General features: G+C 43.6%; 2 protein-coding genes across 3 annotated transcripts; one reads left to right on the forward strand and one right to left on the reverse strand.

Moving 5' to 3' along the window:
* Nucleotides 1-17,619, reverse strand: ZNF821 (zinc finger protein 821). 2 transcript variants are annotated; one of them, XM_012730780.1, is made up of 8 exons: nt 17,584-17,619; nt 16,193-16,255; nt 13,538-13,654; nt 5,810-5,935; nt 3,516-3,661; nt 2,760-2,864; nt 1,422-1,588; nt 1-676 (listed from the first exon to the last, which is right to left on the reverse strand). In XM_012730780.1, the coding sequence occupies exons 3-8, from the start codon at nt 13,575-13,577 to the stop codon at nt 22-24; spliced, it is 1,239 nt and encodes a 412-aa protein (XP_012586234.1). In that variant the 5' UTR covers nt 13,578-13,654; nt 16,193-16,255; nt 17,584-17,619; the 3' UTR covers nt 1-21. The 2 variants fall into 2 exon arrangements, with proteins under 2 accessions (XP_012586234.1, XP_004690466.1); XM_004690409.1 differs by lacking the exon at nt 17,584-17,619 and adding an exon at nt 16,895-17,171.
* On the forward strand, nt 14,234-17,311 carry LOC105854163 (basic salivary proline-rich protein 3-like). The gene is made up of 3 exons (XM_012730469.1): nt 14,234-14,368; nt 16,336-16,390; nt 16,494-17,311. Exons 1-3 carry the CDS (start codon nt 14,234-14,236, stop codon nt 17,309-17,311), a joined length of 1,008 nt encoding a protein of 335 aa, XP_012585923.1.
* Nucleotides 17,620-19,188: the final 1,569 nt, after the last annotated feature.

Raw genomic sequence — 19,188 nt, forward strand, 5'->3', positions numbered from 1 at the left:
GGGCAGGCAGGAGGGTGTGTTTCAATGCAGAGAGCTGCTGTTCTGCTCTTCAAAGGCCATCTTGCCCAGAAGCTGGCTGTCCAACTCTACCCCACTCACAGGGAGCTGGAAGAAGTTCATTTCAGCTGCTAAGGCTGCCATGGCAGAAGGGTCCTGGCCAAACTGAGCTCTTAACATCATGTCCATTTTCTCCAGCCTCCTCTTGAGCCGCTTGGCCTCCCGCTCCCGGATGAGCCGGGCCTGCCGCTTCTCTGGGGTTTCGTTAGCCCGCTTCAGCCTCATGGCTTCCCGATCCCGCTGCAGCCTACGTGCTCGCTGCTCATCTGTTTCTTGCATGCGCTGTAGGCGCTTGGCCTCGCGGTCCCTCATGCGCCTCACCTCCCGCTCCTCGGGGGTCTCATTGTCCCGACGGCTCTTCTTGGCCGTGCGCTCTCGTTCTAGTCGCTGCAGCCGTACTTCCAAAGGCTCATTCTGTCGACGTAGTGCCCACTTGCGTACACTGGGGGTCTGGGCTTCCAGCAGCTTACGGTAGGCAGCACAGTTGTTGCACACAAGCAGAATCCCAGCCGGGTACACTGGAGGACTAAAGGTAATGTCCTTACCCTCAGCACTGGAGGGGCCCTCACTGTGGGCTGGGGGTAGAGATTCCATATTAAGTACTTCAGGAAGTTTCTCACTGGAAAGCAAAAGTTTTATGTGATTAGTGTCTCCTAGCAAGACTGGGCATCAAGCCCTGACTTGTTCCAGTCCTATCAGATCATTTGCTCCAAGTGAGCATCAGTGTGAGGGAGACCTCTTCTGCTGCTCCATCCCTGATTTTCTTTGAGCCGGAGTGTCTTCCAAGTCTCAGTACTTACCTGGATCTAGAGACTGAGAACACTGCACAGCCAGTCACAACCCAGACAGAATTAGACCAGGCGTTTTAGTGGCGCCACAGTGAAGGTGTCTGCGGGAGCTGTGCAAGAGTCCTGCTGAGCAAGGAGGTTGCCCTTGAGGTAGAGGCAACCACTGGCACAGCCTCCTGCTCCCCGAGCTGACCCTGCCTGCACACAAGGCAAGTGGGACTAGGGTGTTCACAACATTCACACAGTTCCAGTCTTCTTGGGGCACAGTGGGGACTGTCTTCTTATCAGGGTCCTCTCAGCACCCTCTAATTTCTTTCTCTATACTTTATCCTGAATGTTCTTGGACTTCCCCACATCTTTGCCAAATTAAAATCTTTTTCTGATAGGGAAAGAAGTGAGAATTCACCTCCCTTCGAGGATAGGTACAGGAACAGTCATATTTATTAGCATCGTTACTTGTGATTCCCAGAAGTCAAGAGCTAGTGACCTCTGTGCTACCCATCTCTAGCCTTTGCAAGTACAACCCACACCCAGCCATTTTTTTTTTGCACAAGAGGGTTAGGTGAACCTACTCACCTGTTAAATGTGGCATGGCTGGTGAAACGGGCTCCACACACAGCACAGTTAGAACGCTGGTCCTCTGAGTGGATTAGGAGGTGACGCCCCAATGACCCAGGGGAGCTAAGGGCCCGGCCGCAGACAGGACACATGTAGCTCTTGGCACTCACCACTGCTGCAGTGTGCTGTAAAACAGAGCCTTGATCTGTCAACTCGTGCCACTCCACAACCACATGTACCCACTTAGAAAGTACTTTCTAGAAAACATCCTCTTTTCTTTTTCTCAGAACAAGAGACTTGCAATTACTCCCCTGTTTAGCAATTAAAGAGTAAGAGTCTCTTGACCAGGCCATTCCAACCATTGCTCAGATTTCATCAGTTTGAGTTCTGACTGCATTCTTGGGCATGTGGCTGACTTGAGCAACAGTGGGGAGCCAGAGGCAGAGCCTGAGAATTCATGGTAGGGGTCAGTCATTTCTGTCAGCCTGCCTCACACTGTGCAGGTACAAATGCATGCTAAGGGAACAACACAGCTCAAGTCTAAAGCTGGTTGAGGAGACTGGAATCCAAATGGTATTTAAGTATCCTACCTTTCCTTCTATCTTTGAAAATGATCTTCTGAATAAATAGTTCTCTTTTTTTTTTTTTTTTTTAAGATTTATTTACAAGAATTGGGGTAGAGGCCAGTGGTGTGAGGGGTGAGAGAATTCACCAGAGAGCAGAACAGGCAGATCTACTGAAAAACACTGGTGAGGGGAGCAGTGGGTGAGACAGGTGAGGTCTGCTGTGCCATGTGGATCAGCTCCCTGGCTGGGAATTGAACTCATGCTGCAGTGGTTGTGGACAGCTTTGTAGTGCTGCGCTTTAATCAATGCACCACCAGGGAGGGCCCAATAGTTCTCCTTATGAACCACCCTTCTTACGATAAAACCCAGGCTGCGAAGTGCATCTGATACCTTTGCCAATAGAGATCACAACGCACAGGTGGCTCTACAACTGGGTCAATCAAGGGAAACACCCATAAGTGTCTTATTCTGATCCCCATGATTGTATTAACTTTCCCCTGCATTTCACAAACATTTATATTCTTCTTTAAAACAAAGCCCTCATTATAGGTGTTAGTTTCTATTTCACTATTTAAATTATGTATTACATAATTTGGGAAAAAATGATGCTTAATTTTCCTAGTGTGTCTGGGAACCCCGAACATATTTACCCAACATATCCTACTTATTCTTTAAAATGTTCTGTGGCTTGGAGTGGAATCTTCATAGGAGCAACAACCCACTTCCTTTGGAAGCCAGAGACAAAGGCTAGAGCTGCATGTGTTCCAGAACACACAGCTCCTAGCCCTACCTGGTACACGTGAGCAATCAGCTGCTCCCGACTCCCGCAGTCAAGCTGGCAGAGCGGACACTGGCAGAGTCCAAGTAAGGGGTCAGAATTCAAATTCTCTGTGACCTGAAATTCACCAAGGAGGCGACTTCATTAAAATTGTCTAGCAGCCACTTCCCTACTTCTCACAATAGGGCAGCCTGTTAAAAGGAACACAATCTGATGTCAGTTACTTCTAGGTGCCTGTTAAAAGGAACACAATCTGATGTCAGTTACTTCTAGGTTCTTGTGGGTGAAAGGAAAAAGCTATAAGAGGAAGGGAATTCAATTTGCTTCCTTCTTCATTTTTTCTTAAGACTTCCTGCCACAGGATATGGGTTACCCCAGAGAGAGCTCATTTTCCTTAGGTAAATTCTGCAGAGGAGGATAAGCTGCCCTCTGTCTTGCAGGAATACTCAGGAAAAGGCTTAGCAGGTAGCACCTCATTAACACTTTGATTAGATTTGTAAGTGTACTTAAAAGGACACCTCAGGAAGTAAGTGAATACTTTTGCAAAGGTGGATATTCTGTCTGGAAAGAGGTGGGAAGTGCCAGGAAGGAAAGCTGGGCTCACATGTAGGATTTATGTCTGGAAAAGCAACGCTGAGTGTGAAAGCTGACTAACTGGAGCTGTGCAGCCAGAGAGGTGTCACAGGAAGGCCCAGGAAACTCATATGCAGAGGTGGCCATCAGGCAGAATAGAGAGTAAGAGGCACCCTGGAGTCATTTGTCACTTGCCTCATGCTCTACCACTTCGTTCCCACCAACAGGCTGCTCTGCACTTTCTAACTCTTTTTCCACTTTGATCACCCCTCCATCTTCCTCTGATGTGTGGGAAGAGACTTCATCTTGTGTGGTCTCCTCTTCATCGGCATCACTGTCACCTGGAATATATTAATTGGTTAATTGTTCTGATTTATGCAGAAATACACATTGAGATGCTTTCCACCCTAGAGTTTGCAGCTATAATGGAAAACATTTCAGAGCTTCCATAATATAGTTTGTATCAGTGCTTAGTTGGGTACAAATCATGTTAAGTTGAAGCCAGCTATATCTTTTCTTATAATGCACATATACACTAAAAAAAGTATCTGAAACAAAACTGCACTGACAAATGGTTACTGAGTCCTGCATAGTATTGCAAAAATAATCCTTCATAAACATTTTCCAAAGATCACACACTTGAAGTGACACCTCCCACACACCTCACACAGTGCTCATTCCCACAGCCTCTGACTTACCGACACTTCTTACTGACTGCATTACTCTACTTGCTTTATCTATAACCCACTACCTGATCTCTCCATGGCATCACAAATACTCCTCTGAGGCCTACTAATCTCTTTTCAACAAGCCCAAGACAAATTCAGAGACTGACGCCAAGATTTGCTTAGTCCTCTTTTTATTTTAACAAATAAGTTAGTTAAAAATCATGTTACTTTGTACGGAAAGGGCTTTTGAGTACCCTGGAAAAACCAGTTATAAAGCCACTGCTCTCAGGCAACTTGTAGTGATACTTGACTTGCTGTGTTTTTACTCTGCTGCTAACTCAACATTGTAAGCTAAGTTCATTGTTTCTGTTGATTCTTTGCATTATCTGATGATAACTGAGTAAATAACATGAAATAGGCCATTCTTTACTTTAGAATAAGATATAATTTCTTTTGACTAAGCTAAGAATGGAATTTCTGTCAGGTTGGGTATAGGATGTAGCTGTGGGGTATTCCATGGGCAGGGCATCTGCAAGGTCTGTGTAAGCTAATCTTTTCCTATACTACTAAATAAAACAGGAAAAAAATGACTAAAAAAAAAAACCCACAATAACAAAAGTAGCTCTTTGTGGGGAAAAAAGAAAAAAGATGCCAGTACTTTGAAGATCATGAGAAGAGGCAGTCAAACTCCAGCCCCAGCCTGGCCCCACCACCCACACAGGAGACATACGGGTAGTCACACGTGACCCCCAATAGTGATGAGGGGCTGGAGCAGACAAGACCAGGCCAGGTCTCCTGGTCAGCTCACTGGGAATCTGTGCAGACTTAGTCCAATATAATACTGTATCAGACACAGTATTTTGTAATTTATTAAAAGTCAAAATATGTCTTACAATCACAAGTATTTTTTGTATATAAATATGCCACCTGGAAAGATGATTAATCTTTTCTAGAATGGAAATCTATTAGACTTTTTATTTGCTGCCATTCCTTCCAAAATGTTTGGGCTCATTTTTCTGTACCTGAGCAATTAGTTGCTAAATTTATTTTTTGTTGTTAAATTATTGCTTTGAGTGGAAACTTCAGTTCCTAGAAGGTTATGGAATTTTCTTTGTTTTTCCTCAACCCCAAATGTGGAGAAAAACCAGAAATGTCACTCTGAGCTGACACTAATAGTAACCAGTCAGCAGGTGGATGAGATTAGTAAAGGTGTGGGGACCACCTAGGAAATAACCCATCTCAAAATGTCCTGGCAGGTTGTGGAACAATCATGAGGCTTAGCCAGTTACCAGCCAATGTTGCATCTATCTCTTAACCACAGGGACTTAGGACTTGGTGTGGGAAGACCTCAATCTTAGCATTTTATATACTGTATAATCTCCTTTGTAAGTAAGTCCTCTCAGATTACAATAAAACTGTGCCCTCAAGCAAACATTTCAGTAATGTCAATCTTATATTAATTAAGGATAAATAGATCCTAGGAGATAGGAATTTTTTTTTTCATTTGACCTAATGCAGGGGCTGCTTGAACACAATTTATTCCTATGCCCCTGTCTGTCACAATCTTCATGAAGATATCTACGTAGGCCACTGTACCAAGTACTGCAGTGCAGGAGTTAAAAAAAAAAACATGCCAAATTTGTTCCCTTTCTCTGGAAAAGCATATGCCCAAACACCTTAGCAGAGCTTAGAAAACACTGAGGATCCACAAGTCTCCTTTATGTCTTCCTCCCAACCACCATGCACAATCCCCAGAGCACACACACTCTGATAATGCTTCTCCCATTGCCCTGAGTCATTACCAGAAGGTGCAGAACTCACTGCTACTGGAGTCCTGATCTCTTAGTTGCTGGATAGCTTGTCGCTGACTGCCAAGGTCTCCAGGAAAATCAGTTTTCATCATCGCTTGGCGGGCTTGCTCTTCTAGCCCAGCAAATACTTGATCCCCTGGTGGTCACAAGGAAAACAGTTAGGCCACCAACTGGGTAGCACATCTTCCCAGCCCCCCCAAGCTGGTTGGAAAGGTAGACCATTCAAAGGGAGGAGACAGGCAGATTCCCTGGGGCGCGGTCATTTGGCTCCAAGTCACTTGCTGCCTCCAACAGTTTCTGGTCCTGCCTCTTCCTGGGCAGTAACCCAGATGCTACAGAAAGCATCACTTGCTTCTCTTAGATCTTCCTAATCGTTACTCCTTTCAAAAGGTATTGCTACTTTTCAAATTAAACTTTAGATTCTCAATTCCATTAATAACTTTCCTTCAGGGTTGGGGAGTCAGAGGCAAGAAGAGGCAAAGTGATGGGATGAAGATAGGGCAGGTAACAAATCAAGACATAATCTTTGAATCCTTTAAAAAAATTTTATTTTATTACAATCTCTGAATTTTAGTATACTATCATTTTGGGCCTGAGCTCAACATTTATCACTGACTGTAAGCAAATACTTCAAATAATCGTCCCAAATAACAGTCTCTCTAATCTTCATCTACTGTTTCTAAAACACGCCTTGAAGTTATTCCTTAACTTTCTAATATCTATTAGAATTTGCCATATTGGGCCCTCCCTGGTGGCGCAAGGGGTCAAAGCACAGCACTATGAAGCTATACACAGCCAAACATGAGTTTGATCCCCAGCCAGGGAGGTGACCCACATGGCACAGTAGACCTCTCCTGTCCCACCTGCTGCTCCCCTCATCAGTATATTTCAGTCAATCTGCCTGTTTTGCTCCCCACTTTGTCTCTGGTGAGTCCTCTCATCCCCCCTACACTTCCAGCCTGTACCCCATTTCTTGTATGCATAAATAAATCTTAAAATAATTTTGCTATACGTAAATCAACGACTAGTTAAATGAGGAATTAAAAGGAGAATAGATAATATAGGAACTCATTTCTATGGAGGTACAAAAATGCCAAATATGCCAACTATTTCACAACAAATAGCATTTTACCTGGTCTCCTTAGTCCAAGGTGGGAGCTTTGTTTTTTATTTGCTTTTGATATGGAGTGTCCAGAAGCCCTGGGTCTGTCCTTGATTATGTATTCTTACAAATGCTCTCTGGGATATGCATAGTTATTGAAGAGTTAACATTTAAATGGTCTTTTATTTTCAAGAGGCCAGGTATAGGAGAAAAGAGAATTGGGTTTCTTGAGGTTTCCATTATCTCAGTCAGACTGGAAACTGCAGTCCCCATTCTCCAGCCACCAAGAAAGAATAATAAAAGGCCCTAGTGAAATGTTTCACAATAGACTGACTAGGCGCTTTCTTACTGAAGAGAGAAAGAAAAGTAAACAGGTTCAGGTTCCAAGACAGGATACAATGATGTAGGAAGAACGAACTGCTCAGTTGACCTGAAGTACCAGGCAATCAGAGAATTATGTGAAGCAGACTTTGGCTCATACACTTAGGCGTTCATCTAGCTAACAGATATTGAGCACCTATCATATGCTAAGTGCTGAATACTAGTAATAGTTAACTATTTAGCACTTCTTACTTCCAGGCTCTTTGTTAATGCTTTATAGTTGTAACCGCACATTAATACTCTGCAAAACTCTGTAGTAGGTATTACTACTCATATCTCAGGAGAAAATTAAGATGTAACGTAGAACCAAGTACTCAAACCTAGGTCTGTCCTACTTTGATATCCATATTGTAAACTGTTTTCTTTATAGAGATAGTAACAGTTTAGGTGGTTCATCAGAGGGATTTTATTGCAAACGTAAGTTTGTTTTTGGGGAAGAGTAGCTCTGATCCTAGTGTTAGTGTTTTTAATTTATTTCTTTTAATTTATTTTTTAATTTATTTAGGCATGGGGGTGTAGACCAAAGATGAAGGGGTGAGAGGATTCACCAGAGACAGAGTGGGGTGCAACATAGTTAGATCTACCAACATACATTGCTGAAGGAAGCAGTGGCTGAGACAGGAGAGGTCCGCTGTACCATATATGGGTTAGCTCCGCTGTGGCTGGGGATCATACTCAGGCCATGAGGTGACAGTGCTGAGACTTAACCTTAGGCCACAAGTGAGGCCCCGTTAGTGTTACTCGTTAGTGTTACTTTCATACCAGGAGAAACTGATACACATAACTGGATTGCTCCCAGTGAGTATATGACAAATGCCTGGGTTAGAGTAACTAGTATTTTGGCTACTCTGACTGAAAATAACATTCAAGATAATATACTAGAAATACATCATTGTGAAGGAAAGCAAAAATTGAATTGTGTAAGCACTTCCTCTTCTCTATGCACATGTAAAATGTTGGTTCTATTGCAACTACAAGACCATCTCTAAATGCAATAATTACTGAACTTTTCTGCATAGAGGAATGTTTTTGAACCTGGTGGCCATGTGCAGATATGGCACTGAGGAACAAGTTATGTAACAGCATATCATGATCAAGAGCAGATCACTCTTATCAGTGTCATGTCACATCCCTAGTTAGAAATCACCTAGGTTTATAACTTGCTAAGAGTATGTGTTCTCCTCCTCCTGCCGTAGTTTTGTCTAATGGTGTCTGTCTAATGGTCTGGTGACCTTTGTCTATTCAATATGACCTACCTTACTAGGATTTTAGCTGGCAAACTCAACTTGATGTAAATTAATTCTGTCATTCCTTTTTAGCAGTCTGTAATGAAAAACTGTGCTCTTATTTTTCATTCTATTCCTGACTTGGGAAAAAGGGCTAAATTAAATTTTGTTTCTTAGCATTGTTCCTTCTTAACATCATCATAAAGCAAAATACATCAAGTCCATAAAAAGAGAAGTAATTTCAGCATATGTCATAGGGAAAGATTTGTGGATGTTCTTCTAGTAGTCACTATTTATCTAATTCCTAAATCAAACTGTCCAGAGTTATCATCTCATAAGAAGGTAGTGAGGCTCTGCTAAAAGTGCCATATTGACTCAAGTGTAATGTGATCACAGAGATTCTAGTGTTTAAGAAGTGTTACTCAATTGCCTGCTTTTAAAATGTAGAATTTTCATTTCCTTCTATCTTAATACTACTGGAATAGGTTAAAACAAAAGTCCTCTAGGATCACAGGGAAGCTGAGGGGGGACTATGGAGACTACAAGGGTGGGGGTAGGGGGCGCAGGTGCTGCTTGCTGGTCTGCCTGTGTGTCCAGCCCTGCTTCAGCATTAAAGGTGTGTCAGGTTAAAAAAAAAAAGTCCTCTAACTATGGTGATGGCACATGGGTGATTTGGTGATGGGAAACCCAAGGGGATGGCAAATGAGATGGAAAAATGCACAAAAATATGTAAAAATAAACTATTATAAAATAAAAAAAAAGTCCTCTAGTCTCTAGATAGTTGTGTAAGGCAACCATATTATTTAACAATGTGGTTTTTTTGGGGGGGGCAATTGGTAATAGTTGAGGGTTTCAAATCTCTGTAATGAAAAGAAATGCGTTACCTTTGCTTTTTCTGGTATGAAATCAAGATACTGTTTGATTTGGTTAAGGTTTTTCTGACTAGATAATAACAGGGCATGGAAACAAGTTAGTAAGAAAGATGAGAAACCTGAGATGAGATTTATTAGAAAGACAACACAATTCTACAGTTCTTTCTTAAATTCTTAGTGTAGTCAAATAAAAACAATTTCAGGCTGACTGAAATTAAGCAAAATAGCTGAAACAAATTCTGAGAGACATGATGTGAAATTCAGAAATACAGAGCTAGTATTAGGAATGAAGCACTTGGGATTTCACACCTGGCTGAGCCTCTGTAACCCAAGGTGCTAGCACATGTTGGGAACAGACCCCAGGGACAATGACAGAAAGAAGAAAGATAAACCAAGTTGAGCTTTTTAAAGGAGAAGGGGCTTTAAAGGTTAAAAAGCTTCTAGCTGAAGCTGAAAGTTTTTTGTCTTGGGCATCCTGCAATCTGAAAACAAAAATCACTTAGAAAAATGTAGTTTTCCCTGCTTTAGTGATTTGCTTGGTTACAAATATACCAAATCAAAGTGTGCAAGGGGCCATACATTCAACTTCTCTAGACAGAGTTGACACAATCTTGTACCCAGAAGGAGGTAAGAAGAGGGAGGGGGAAAAGAAAGTCTAACAGACTTGAGTTCTTCAGCAGTTTCTCAGTTACTAACGGCAATTCTAAGCTTTTATTTCAAAAGTGCTGCATTGTCTATTAATGAGCTGGGCAAAACTCAAGTGTCTAGACAAAGGGAACATCATGACAGTAATTCAGATACTGAAACAGTCCTGAGGAAAACCAAACAAATACCAAAAGAGCCTGTCTCTTGGTGTCAAAGTGTACCTCATGATGCTGTTGGGTCACAGCAATGGGGCTTTTAATATAATCTTTTACACTTGATCTCAGCCACAAGGCCAAGAAGTGATTTTAATATAATCTTTTAGGCAAGTTTGGAGCTTCTAGCCACATAATCTTCTTCCCAGAAGGTAGACTTAAGGAGGCTCTGCCATTGCTCTGTGTATGTGCTGACTGTCTGTGACATTAAGCGAAGCTTCTGCAGACATTCCTGACTCCCAGGCCATGAGTTCATTCCATTTACTTTAAGTTGGTGAGCAGCATTAAATTCGATACATTTGATTGGATTCATTTCACTGCCAAGAGACAGAAGACTAAGGGCACTGAAATTACCTATATTTACTTGCCATTATTACCATGGTCAATGAGAAAATGACCTTTCAACAGACTGTGCAGTATCACTAGTAAGATAAGCTATACAATGCCTGGCATACAGTATTTTTTTTTTTTAAAGATTTATTTTAGGGCCTCTCTGGTAGTGCAGGGGTCAAAGATACAGTGTCATCAAGCTGTCAGCAGTTCGATCCCCAGCCAGGGAGCTGACCCACATGGTGCAGCAGACCTCTCTTGTCTCTCTTGCTCATCTATTCTGCTTCCCACTCTATCTCTGCTGAATCCTCTCACCCCCTGTACCTCTGCCCTACACCCCAGTTCTTCTATGCATAAATAAACTTAAACAAAAAAAATTTATATATTTTTTCTTTTTTTTTTTAAAGATTTGTTTATTTGTGCATACAGAACTGGGGTACAGGCCAGAGGCTCAGGGGTGGTGAGAGGCTTCACCAGAGACAGAGTGGGGAACAGAACAGGTAGATCAACAAAGTACACTGCTGAGGGGAGCAGCGGGCGGGTCAGGAGAAGTCTACCATGTGGTCACCTCCGGGGCAGGTGGGAATCGAACTCATGCGGAAGTGGCTTTAGCTTCTTAGTGCTGTGCTTTAACCCGCTGGGCCACCAGGGAGGGCCACTATTTCTATTTTTATGTAGAAAGAACTGGGGGTAGGCCAGAGGTGCAGGGAGTGAGAGGATTCACTAGAGACAGAGTGGGGAGCAGAAAAGGTATACTGACTGAAAAACACTGCTAAGGGGAACAGTGGGCCAGACAGGAGAGGTCTGCTGCACCATATGTCTGTTACCTCCTTGGCTGGGGATCAAACTTGTGCTACAGTGACTGCTGATAGTGTCATAGTGCTGAGACTTAACCCCCTGTGCCACCAGGGAGGCATACAGTATGTTTTTAATAAATTTTAGTCCTCTTATCTTATCCTTAACTGATCTATCCTCTGTAGTACCAAACAGAAGATCCTCAGAGACCAGCACCTCTCAGTGTCTTTTCTTCTCTGGTCAGGCTCACTCATCACCTGAGAAGCGTGCATGGTTTCCACTTTGAATACATCACCGAAAACAGCCCCTCCCTGGAGACTGCTTTTTGGCAGAGCTGAAATTTCTGTTCATAACCCTCTTGATAATCACGACCTAGAGCCTCCACCCACTCCACCACAATGTAAAACCCGCAAGCTTCACTCTGGGAACTAGGTTTTTGTAGCTGTGGATGTGTGCTTTTCTCTCCTGAATGGCTGGCTTATCTGTGTGTTTCCAGGCTCCAACACCAGCTCATCCTGGGTTTGATTCTGGAGGAGATGCAGCTGATGGAGGCCTGCCAGGTGGATGCAGGCAGACATGCCAGCCTGCCCTGGCTCCCCTGACCTTATCACAATCATTACATCATCCCCACCAGCTACCTTACCTTCCTCAAGTCTAATCCTTCTCTCTTGGCTTTTATAGGTAAATTTTACAGGTGACCATTTCCTATGATTATCTTTCCTTTTGGGGTCAGTGTCTTTTATCATAAGTATTCATCTTCAACCAGTAGAAGACACTCCACCTAAACCTCTGTTAGAGTACCTATGTCAGAGAGCTGTTTTTCTTACTGACCCTTACATTCAGGCCCACTGAATTTTACTGTTTTAGCAGCAATTTCTAAATCCTTCTTAGGTCACTCATCTTTAGATTAAGTAGCTTCCATATTCATCTATTCTAGAATATATACTAGAAACATCTTTTTTTAACATCTAACTTTTTAATAAATTTTAATCTGCTTATCTTACCACCTTGACTGACCTATCTTCTCAAGTTTTGTCCTAAAAAAAAAAAAAAAACTCTTTCATAGCACTGAGTTCTCTTCAAATGTTGCTGTACTTTATTCAGCCCAGTTTCCATAACAGGGAACTATTTGCTCTTTTATCAACATTTTGATGAGGATGCTTATTCCCCCAGTTCATAGGAAATAATCTGGTTAACTATCTCAAATCTGCATAGATATATTAATGTTAATTTAATAAGGTAATTCTGAATACCCTTTAGTGGTACTAAAAGTAGAGCGGGATAGACAGAAAACCTATCCCTCTCTATGTTTACAATTCAATTACTGAGGTAAAGCGTACACATGAGACCACTGAGAAGCAATGTGAGGCAACAGCATTCCCTGGCTCCTGCTTCTAGCCTGTCTCATGTGATCCATCCCACACGTGGCTCTGCAGGCCTCAAGCACTGCATTCTTCCAGACCTCGGTTTGTCATTCAGATCTCATAGTGTAGAGTTGAGCACCCTCATACATAGCCTGTGACTCTGGACAAATGAAACTTCCACTTCCTCATCTTCAGAATTTACCACTTGCATTCCCTCTTGTTATCTTTGCTCATCGTACTCTCCCTCCCTGATTTTACCTCTCCCTTTATAAAAATGCATAAAATCTGTTTTCGATGGCTCAGTTCACATTCATGGCCTAGGACTTGGTTCCATCAAACATTCCCTTACTTCTCAGTTCACTGAGTGCTCTCTCTGTTTAACTTGCAGGTAACAAAGTGTGCAGCATTCCTGCTTGACACAGCATCTGCTACTTTGTATTTTTATAGATGGTTATTTTATATGAATATGCAATTAATAGTTACAAAGAATTATTCTACATCTGTGGTTACATTGTAGTCACACACCCCCACCCCATATCCTTATACTGCTTTACAGCTCTGACATCTAGTACAAAGCTTTGTACAGAGTAGGTATCCTATAAATGTTTGTTAATGTGAATACTAAGGTTGAATCAACTCCTAAGTTTCTTAACACCTGTAGCAACTAGACACATTTTAAACCCATCATGTTCCACACCTTTAACCCTTGTTTTCTTTACAACTATTGTGAACCTCCTACTTAAATTAAGATTATTCTTCCATTCCAACCCTCAGTGTTCCCAGATTATAGAAGACTGAGCACAGTACTCACAGTGAACTTTATTTGGATTTGTCTGTTTCCGACGGGACATGTTTCCCTGATCCAACAGCTCTGGTCTTTCCCAGTTTCACGACTGGATACGTTATTACCTCCTTGCAAGGTGCTGACCTATAAGTAAAAAGGATATCCTTAGCAAATATCACTTTACTCAGAAGTTACATAAAATTCAAAGATAAAAACTTTAATAGTTCTTGAGCAAGTAACAGTTATAACTGAAATAATGAAAGGAAGAACGGAATGTCTAGTAGAACATCAAGGTCCCACAAAGTTTAAGAGGGGACTCCTCCAGAGGATTTAGAGAATTCCACTCTAAATCCATCTGTGGAATTCACAATACTATTAAGTGATCATGATTAAGAACACAGAATAGAAAAGGAAGCAGAGAATCCAGGCAGCCAGCATCAGCAGCACATAAGTTCAAAGGGATAACCTGCAGGAATTGCAAACAAAGAAGCTAGAGAGGGTGGCAGCCCACATGTCAATCCCACTGGGAGTGAGCCCCGCCACTGCACCAGTAGAGGCCTCCAGACATTTTCTCAAGAACTTAACTCGCCTGGCGGTGACAAAGGCATCAGATGCCTGAGAGACAGGAAATGTCTCAAAACTCTTAGTCATCTATAAATAAAAACATAAGGGAACTAGAAAGAGTATCTAGTGATGTGAGCACATGGGTGGGCACTGTAGATGATGGGTATTCAAGCACACCAGACTTCCAATGCTGACGATGGGCTCACACCAGAAGAGCCAGATGCGACCAACACTGTCATACTACTTCAGTACGCCAATGGCACACGTCAAACTGGCCCCCGCTCACTGGCTCTGGTGCAGCGGTCAGAGTTAATAACTTTAGTGCCTCTTCTCAACCCAGCCTCTATGTAGCAAAGACATCAATGGGAGGAATATAAAGTAAAAAAAATAAAGTCCCCCAAATAAGAAATGCTGCAGTCATGTACCTGCTTCCTTGAAGCAGGAGGGGACAGATACTTAAGCCTGGAGGTTCCTGGTTAGTTATAAGACTTTCTCAGCAATAAATGTTGTTACAGAGTTTGAAATAGTAGCAAAAGCTGTGAAATTTTCTTTGCAAGAGAAAGTGAATGAATAGACACAGATTAAAACAACATACGCTTTCCTACCAAAAATAAGAATATAGATCTGGTCACCCTCTGAATTTTCATTTCCTGCCTTTCCCAGTTGTGTTCACAGTGAATAAGCAAACATAAAGTTGAAGTTAATTGCCTTAAGAGGCACCACGAGAAACTGGTACTAGCAGCTATACTTTACACTCCAGTTATGAAGACTCACCTCCTGTAATGCCAACCTTTCTGTAGATAGAAGGGACCTCAGACCTGTAATCAGACCCTGCCTTCCCTTACCAAAAGAAAGAAACCGCAAATGGCAAAGACAGGCCTCCACAGGAAGTGGCAAAGGAAGCAGCTTTCTGGCAGTCTTCTATCATATCTGCATATCAAATAGTCCTTTTTCAGACCTTTAATTAAAAAAAAAAAACTCCAAATGCATACAGCAAAAACCACTTGTAACTATTTAGAGGGTAGTAGCTGAGCACTAACACTTCTAAGTTGTGTCTGTATAGCTCAATTGTGTCATCATTTCATTAATGGAAGTGGTGAAAGGTATTTACACTTTTTGGATATTTTCCTATAAGTGTGTGAATCATAGTGTAGAAAGTTAAGTAACATGCAGGCTATCATTTTTCCCTCCTAAAATCTGCAGAACTATACATCTTTCTTGTGTAAGGAAAAAATGAAATCTTTAAATTTTGTCATCAAGATCAGACATTGAAGCCGTGAGGTAAAGGTAGTAAAACTCCTTCTGATGGAAGGCTAAGTAACTTGAGACAGGCTTTATTCAGATCACCTTGCTGAAATAACAGATACTAAAGCTACAAGTGGGAAAACTGATGCGCGTCGGCATATTTAAATCTGCAACGTTCCCTGCCAGATCTCCGAGCCTCCTAGTGGCCAAATGGGGAACTGACCAGATGGTACCCAATAGCACTTCACACCTGAGGGATCAAGAGAAAAACACACTCTCCCCTCCCTCAACAAATGAAAACATGTGGGGGTCATGCCTTCTTGAAAATAACAAGAAAATAAATAAATAAATACATACATAAGTAAGTAAACAAAGAACTGGAACAACACTCGACTGCTCAGCAAGCTCTCAGAGGTAAGACAATTTTACAGGCAGTAAAAACCATTAAAATCCACCCATACATAGATCTAAAGGTCATTCATTCAGTTTCACTTTTAACACTGCCCCAGGACGCAAGCCTGAATCGGAAACCAACACAAAAATGTAAATGTATAAGCGGCCTGAATATCATCATCTGGAAGAAAAAACGGGATGGGGAAAAAATGTAAATGGTGAGATTCAGGACTACACAGGATTCCATTTTTAAAGGAATGCAGCTTTTTGTAGTCTTTAGGAGGTTGTTGAGAGTCCTCGGGAGGGGGGGCCAACGTGTCCCCTTAACACAGCCCCTGCTCTCCCACAGGTGTTAGGTTGCAGCTTCCAGGGCGCACCACAGACTTTATCAAGAAAGATAGATAAACCAAAAAAAAACAAAAAAACAAAAAAAAAAACCTGATGAAATCCAAGCTTTAAGAAAAGAGGGTGCACTCCCACCTCCAGCTCTGGTGCAGTTCCCACGAAGCAAAGTAAACTCGCCTGAATCCCAGGGATATTTATCTGCCAAAAAGGAGAGGACAAGAGAGCTGGTCACGCAGCCGCCTCACTGTTCAGCCTGTTCCCTCTTCTGTCTGGTCTAGAGCTTGTGTATAACCAGCCGAGACGCTCCCCACGGCTCCTCGAGCATGAACCCAGGTAGATTCCCAAGAATTATCAGACGAGAGCCAAAGGTCGGTTCGGAGGCAGCTCAGACAAACCCTCAGACAAAACAGACTTCGCGGTAATCTAAATTTAGCAGTTTTTCTGCAAAACCGCGACGCGGGGACCGATACCGGGTATGCACTCCCACGCCCACCCTCCCCTCGCACAGCTTCGCCGGAGCCTGTCAGACGCCGCCGGCCCCAGCCCCACCTGGGCCCACGCGCAGGGCGGCCGCGCCGACGCCCTCCGCGCCCGTGCCCTCCGCAGGGACCGGGAGAGGAACCGCCGGGGTGCGGGGCCCGCGGGGTCCGGCCTCGTCTCGGGACCCGCGGCGGGGGAGGATTGCAAGGGGTGCCCCCGACCCCAGGCCCCAGCGTGCGCTGGCCCCCTCCCCGGACACACAGACAAAAGGACCGACAGCCCGCGACCGTGAGAGGGGCGAGGAGCCGCAGCATCCTCAGCCAGGCCCGGGAGGGTAGGAATCCGGGGTCTTTTTACCCGGAGCCTCGGCGTTCCGCGGCGCTCCGGGCCCCTGGGCCCCGCCTCCGGACAGACGGACCGCGGGACAATGGGCCCCGGGCCGCAGCTCGGGCCGGCCGGGCCGGGGCTCTCCGGCACTGGGCCCCGGCGGGCGGAGGGCGGCTCCGGGCCAAGCCGGTGACTGGGAGTCGTGGGGCGGCGCTGCAGACGGACAAAGCCAACGGCAGACAGACAGACGGAGGGGGAAAAGATGGCGACGCGGGCGGCGGGAGCGCGCAGCTCGCGCACCCGCAGCGAGAGGGGCGCGTGCACGAGCCTCTTCTCTCCCCCTCCCCCTCTTCTCTAGCTTGGTCCCCCTCCCCGCTCCCCGGGTGCGCGCCTGGCGGCATGGGCGGGGCTTACGGGGGACGGGGGGTCCTGGGAGGCAGGACTTAAGGGAGCATCCAATTACAGACGTCGGAGAGAGGGGCTCAACTCCTCCTCCAGCCCTGACGACCACCCAGCCTCGCATCATCCCCGGCCTTTCTCTGGCTCTGTCAGCCCCACTGTTCTCCTCCCCTCCCCTGAACCTGTGAACTCCACCCTGACTGTCAGCTTTGATCCTAGCTTCCTACCTCACCTTCGAATTTAGCCACAAAACCCACATCCCCCAACCACAGCTCCACCGCAAACTCCCCCTCTCTTCAGGCCAATCTTTGTCACTCCACCTCTCAACCCTCTTCCCTTCATTCCCGACACCTCACGGTTTCATCACCCGCATTAATGTGACCGAGACCTAGGAAACCCTGGGGCCTTTGTGGGAGGGGCTAATTTCAGCTGTCAGAATCTCGGAAAAGTCTTCGGGTTTTTTAGGTGTTTATATCTCCACATGATTCTCAATTAATAGAATAATAGTAGCCTTACACCTTGAGGCAAAGGATTCCTTTAGTTCAGGTAACTAAACGGGTTACTTGTGGCACTATTGCCACTCATGGGGGCACTTGAGAGTGATTAGACTCACTTTCTAATAAGACACCTCCCCACCATCCCCATCATTCTCACTACTTTCGTTTCCTTCCTTTTATTGTCTTCTTTTAGAATGCCTAAGCTTGCTTCTACATAGCTTGGAAGAGTAAGGAATGTGGTGGAATGACTGGGACTGGAATTAAAATATTCAGCTTTGTGACCCAGCTCTGCCACTGACCAGTCTGTTGAGTTTGGGCAAGTCACTTCCTTATTGTGAACCTCTGCTTCCTATGTGAAATGGATAATAAGGTAGTAATTCTTGGTCTCTACTCTCATAGGGTGATAAAGTAAAATGAGTAAATGCACTGTACAAATTATTTCTATGGCCCCATGAAGGCAGAGATATGGGAGTAGTGATCCTTGTTTATAAAATAGAAAGTCCTGGTATTTGCATAAAGCATCCTTGCAAAATGGCTTTTCCACAAATCTCCAATGAGATGATATCATTGTCTGCATCTTGTGTTTAATATGATAAAATGGCTGTATTAAAAGATCTTTGTCATTCACAATCCTGAGAGAAATTATTCATTCATTCATTCACTTATTTACTGTGGCTGGAATATTTAGACAGGCATTGTTATTTTGTAACTTCAAGTAAATATTGATTTTGTTAAAAATTTTAATTGCTTAAGTAGCCACATTTTTAGACAGTTTTGTGTAAAATACAAGGTATAATAAACATTCATTTTTAAATCTAGTAATTTTTAAAAACATTTCTCCATGAGTTTATACTCATTAAGAAATCACAATATGGCTTTATTAATTTAAAGTTGACAGAGAGGCTCTCCCTGTTGGTGCAAGGGGTTAAACTGCAGCACTGTGAAGCTAGTGGCAGAAGCTTCAGCACTTTGATCCCCATCCTGGGAGGTGACCCATATGGTACAGCACAGCAGACCTCTCCTGTCTTACCTGCTGCTCCTCTCAGCAGTGTACTTCCTCAATTTGCCTGTTCTGCTCCCCACTCTGTCTCTCGGGAATCTTCTCACTGCTCCTGCACTCTGGCTTCTACCCCAGCTCTGTATGCATAAATAACTAAATCTTTAAAAAAAAAAAAGTTGACAGAGAAAACTTTAGGAGAAAGCCTCCAGTGAAATGTTTGGTTTCATTGTTAATTTACTGTGCAAAACTTATTCCATCTCCTTGATTTGCTAATAAAATGGGATCATAATAATGCTATTCTTATAAACTTATTGTGCCATGGAAATACCTTTGAGGTGTGGTGATTCAAAGTTAAACCAGGTCAAGAATCATGCTGTTATTTTGCCCTTCAACAGTATTAACTTTTCTTGAAATATCACCCTAACCTG

This window comes from Condylura cristata, unplaced genomic scaffold, assembly GCF_000260355.1.
Source record: "Condylura cristata isolate star-nosed mole 26May11 unplaced genomic scaffold, ConCri1.0 scaffold00028, whole genome shotgun sequence".
NCBI lineage: Eukaryota > Metazoa > Chordata > Mammalia > Eulipotyphla > Talpidae > Condylura > Condylura cristata.

Excerpts from the sequence above, each read along its gene's own strand:
- ZNF821 (XM_012730780.1), bottom strand. The coding sequence starts at position 13,577 with ATGTCCCGTCGGAAACAGACAAATCCAAATAAAGTTCACT. Across the intron at positions 1,589-2,759 it reads TGATTGCTCACGTGTACCAG|CACACTGCAGCAGTGGTGAG; the intron begins GTAGGGCTAGGA and ends TCTGTTTTACAG. Across the intron at positions 677-1,421 it reads AGCCATGCCACATTTAACAG|TGAGAAACTTCCTGAAGTAC; the intron begins GTGAGTAGGTTC and ends TTTGCTTTCCAG.
- LOC105854163 (XM_012730469.1), top strand. The coding sequence starts at position 14,234 with ATGGGTATTCAAGCACACCAGACTTCCAATGCTGACGATGGGCTCACA. Across the intron at positions 14,369-16,335 it reads GCCCCCGCTCACTGGCTCTG|AGCTTGTGTATAACCAGCCG; the intron begins GTGCAGCGGTCA and ends TGTCTGGTCTAG. Across the intron at positions 16,391-16,493 it reads CTCCTCGAGCATGAACCCAG|TTTTTCTGCAAAACCGCGAC; the intron begins GTAGATTCCCAA and ends TAAATTTAGCAG.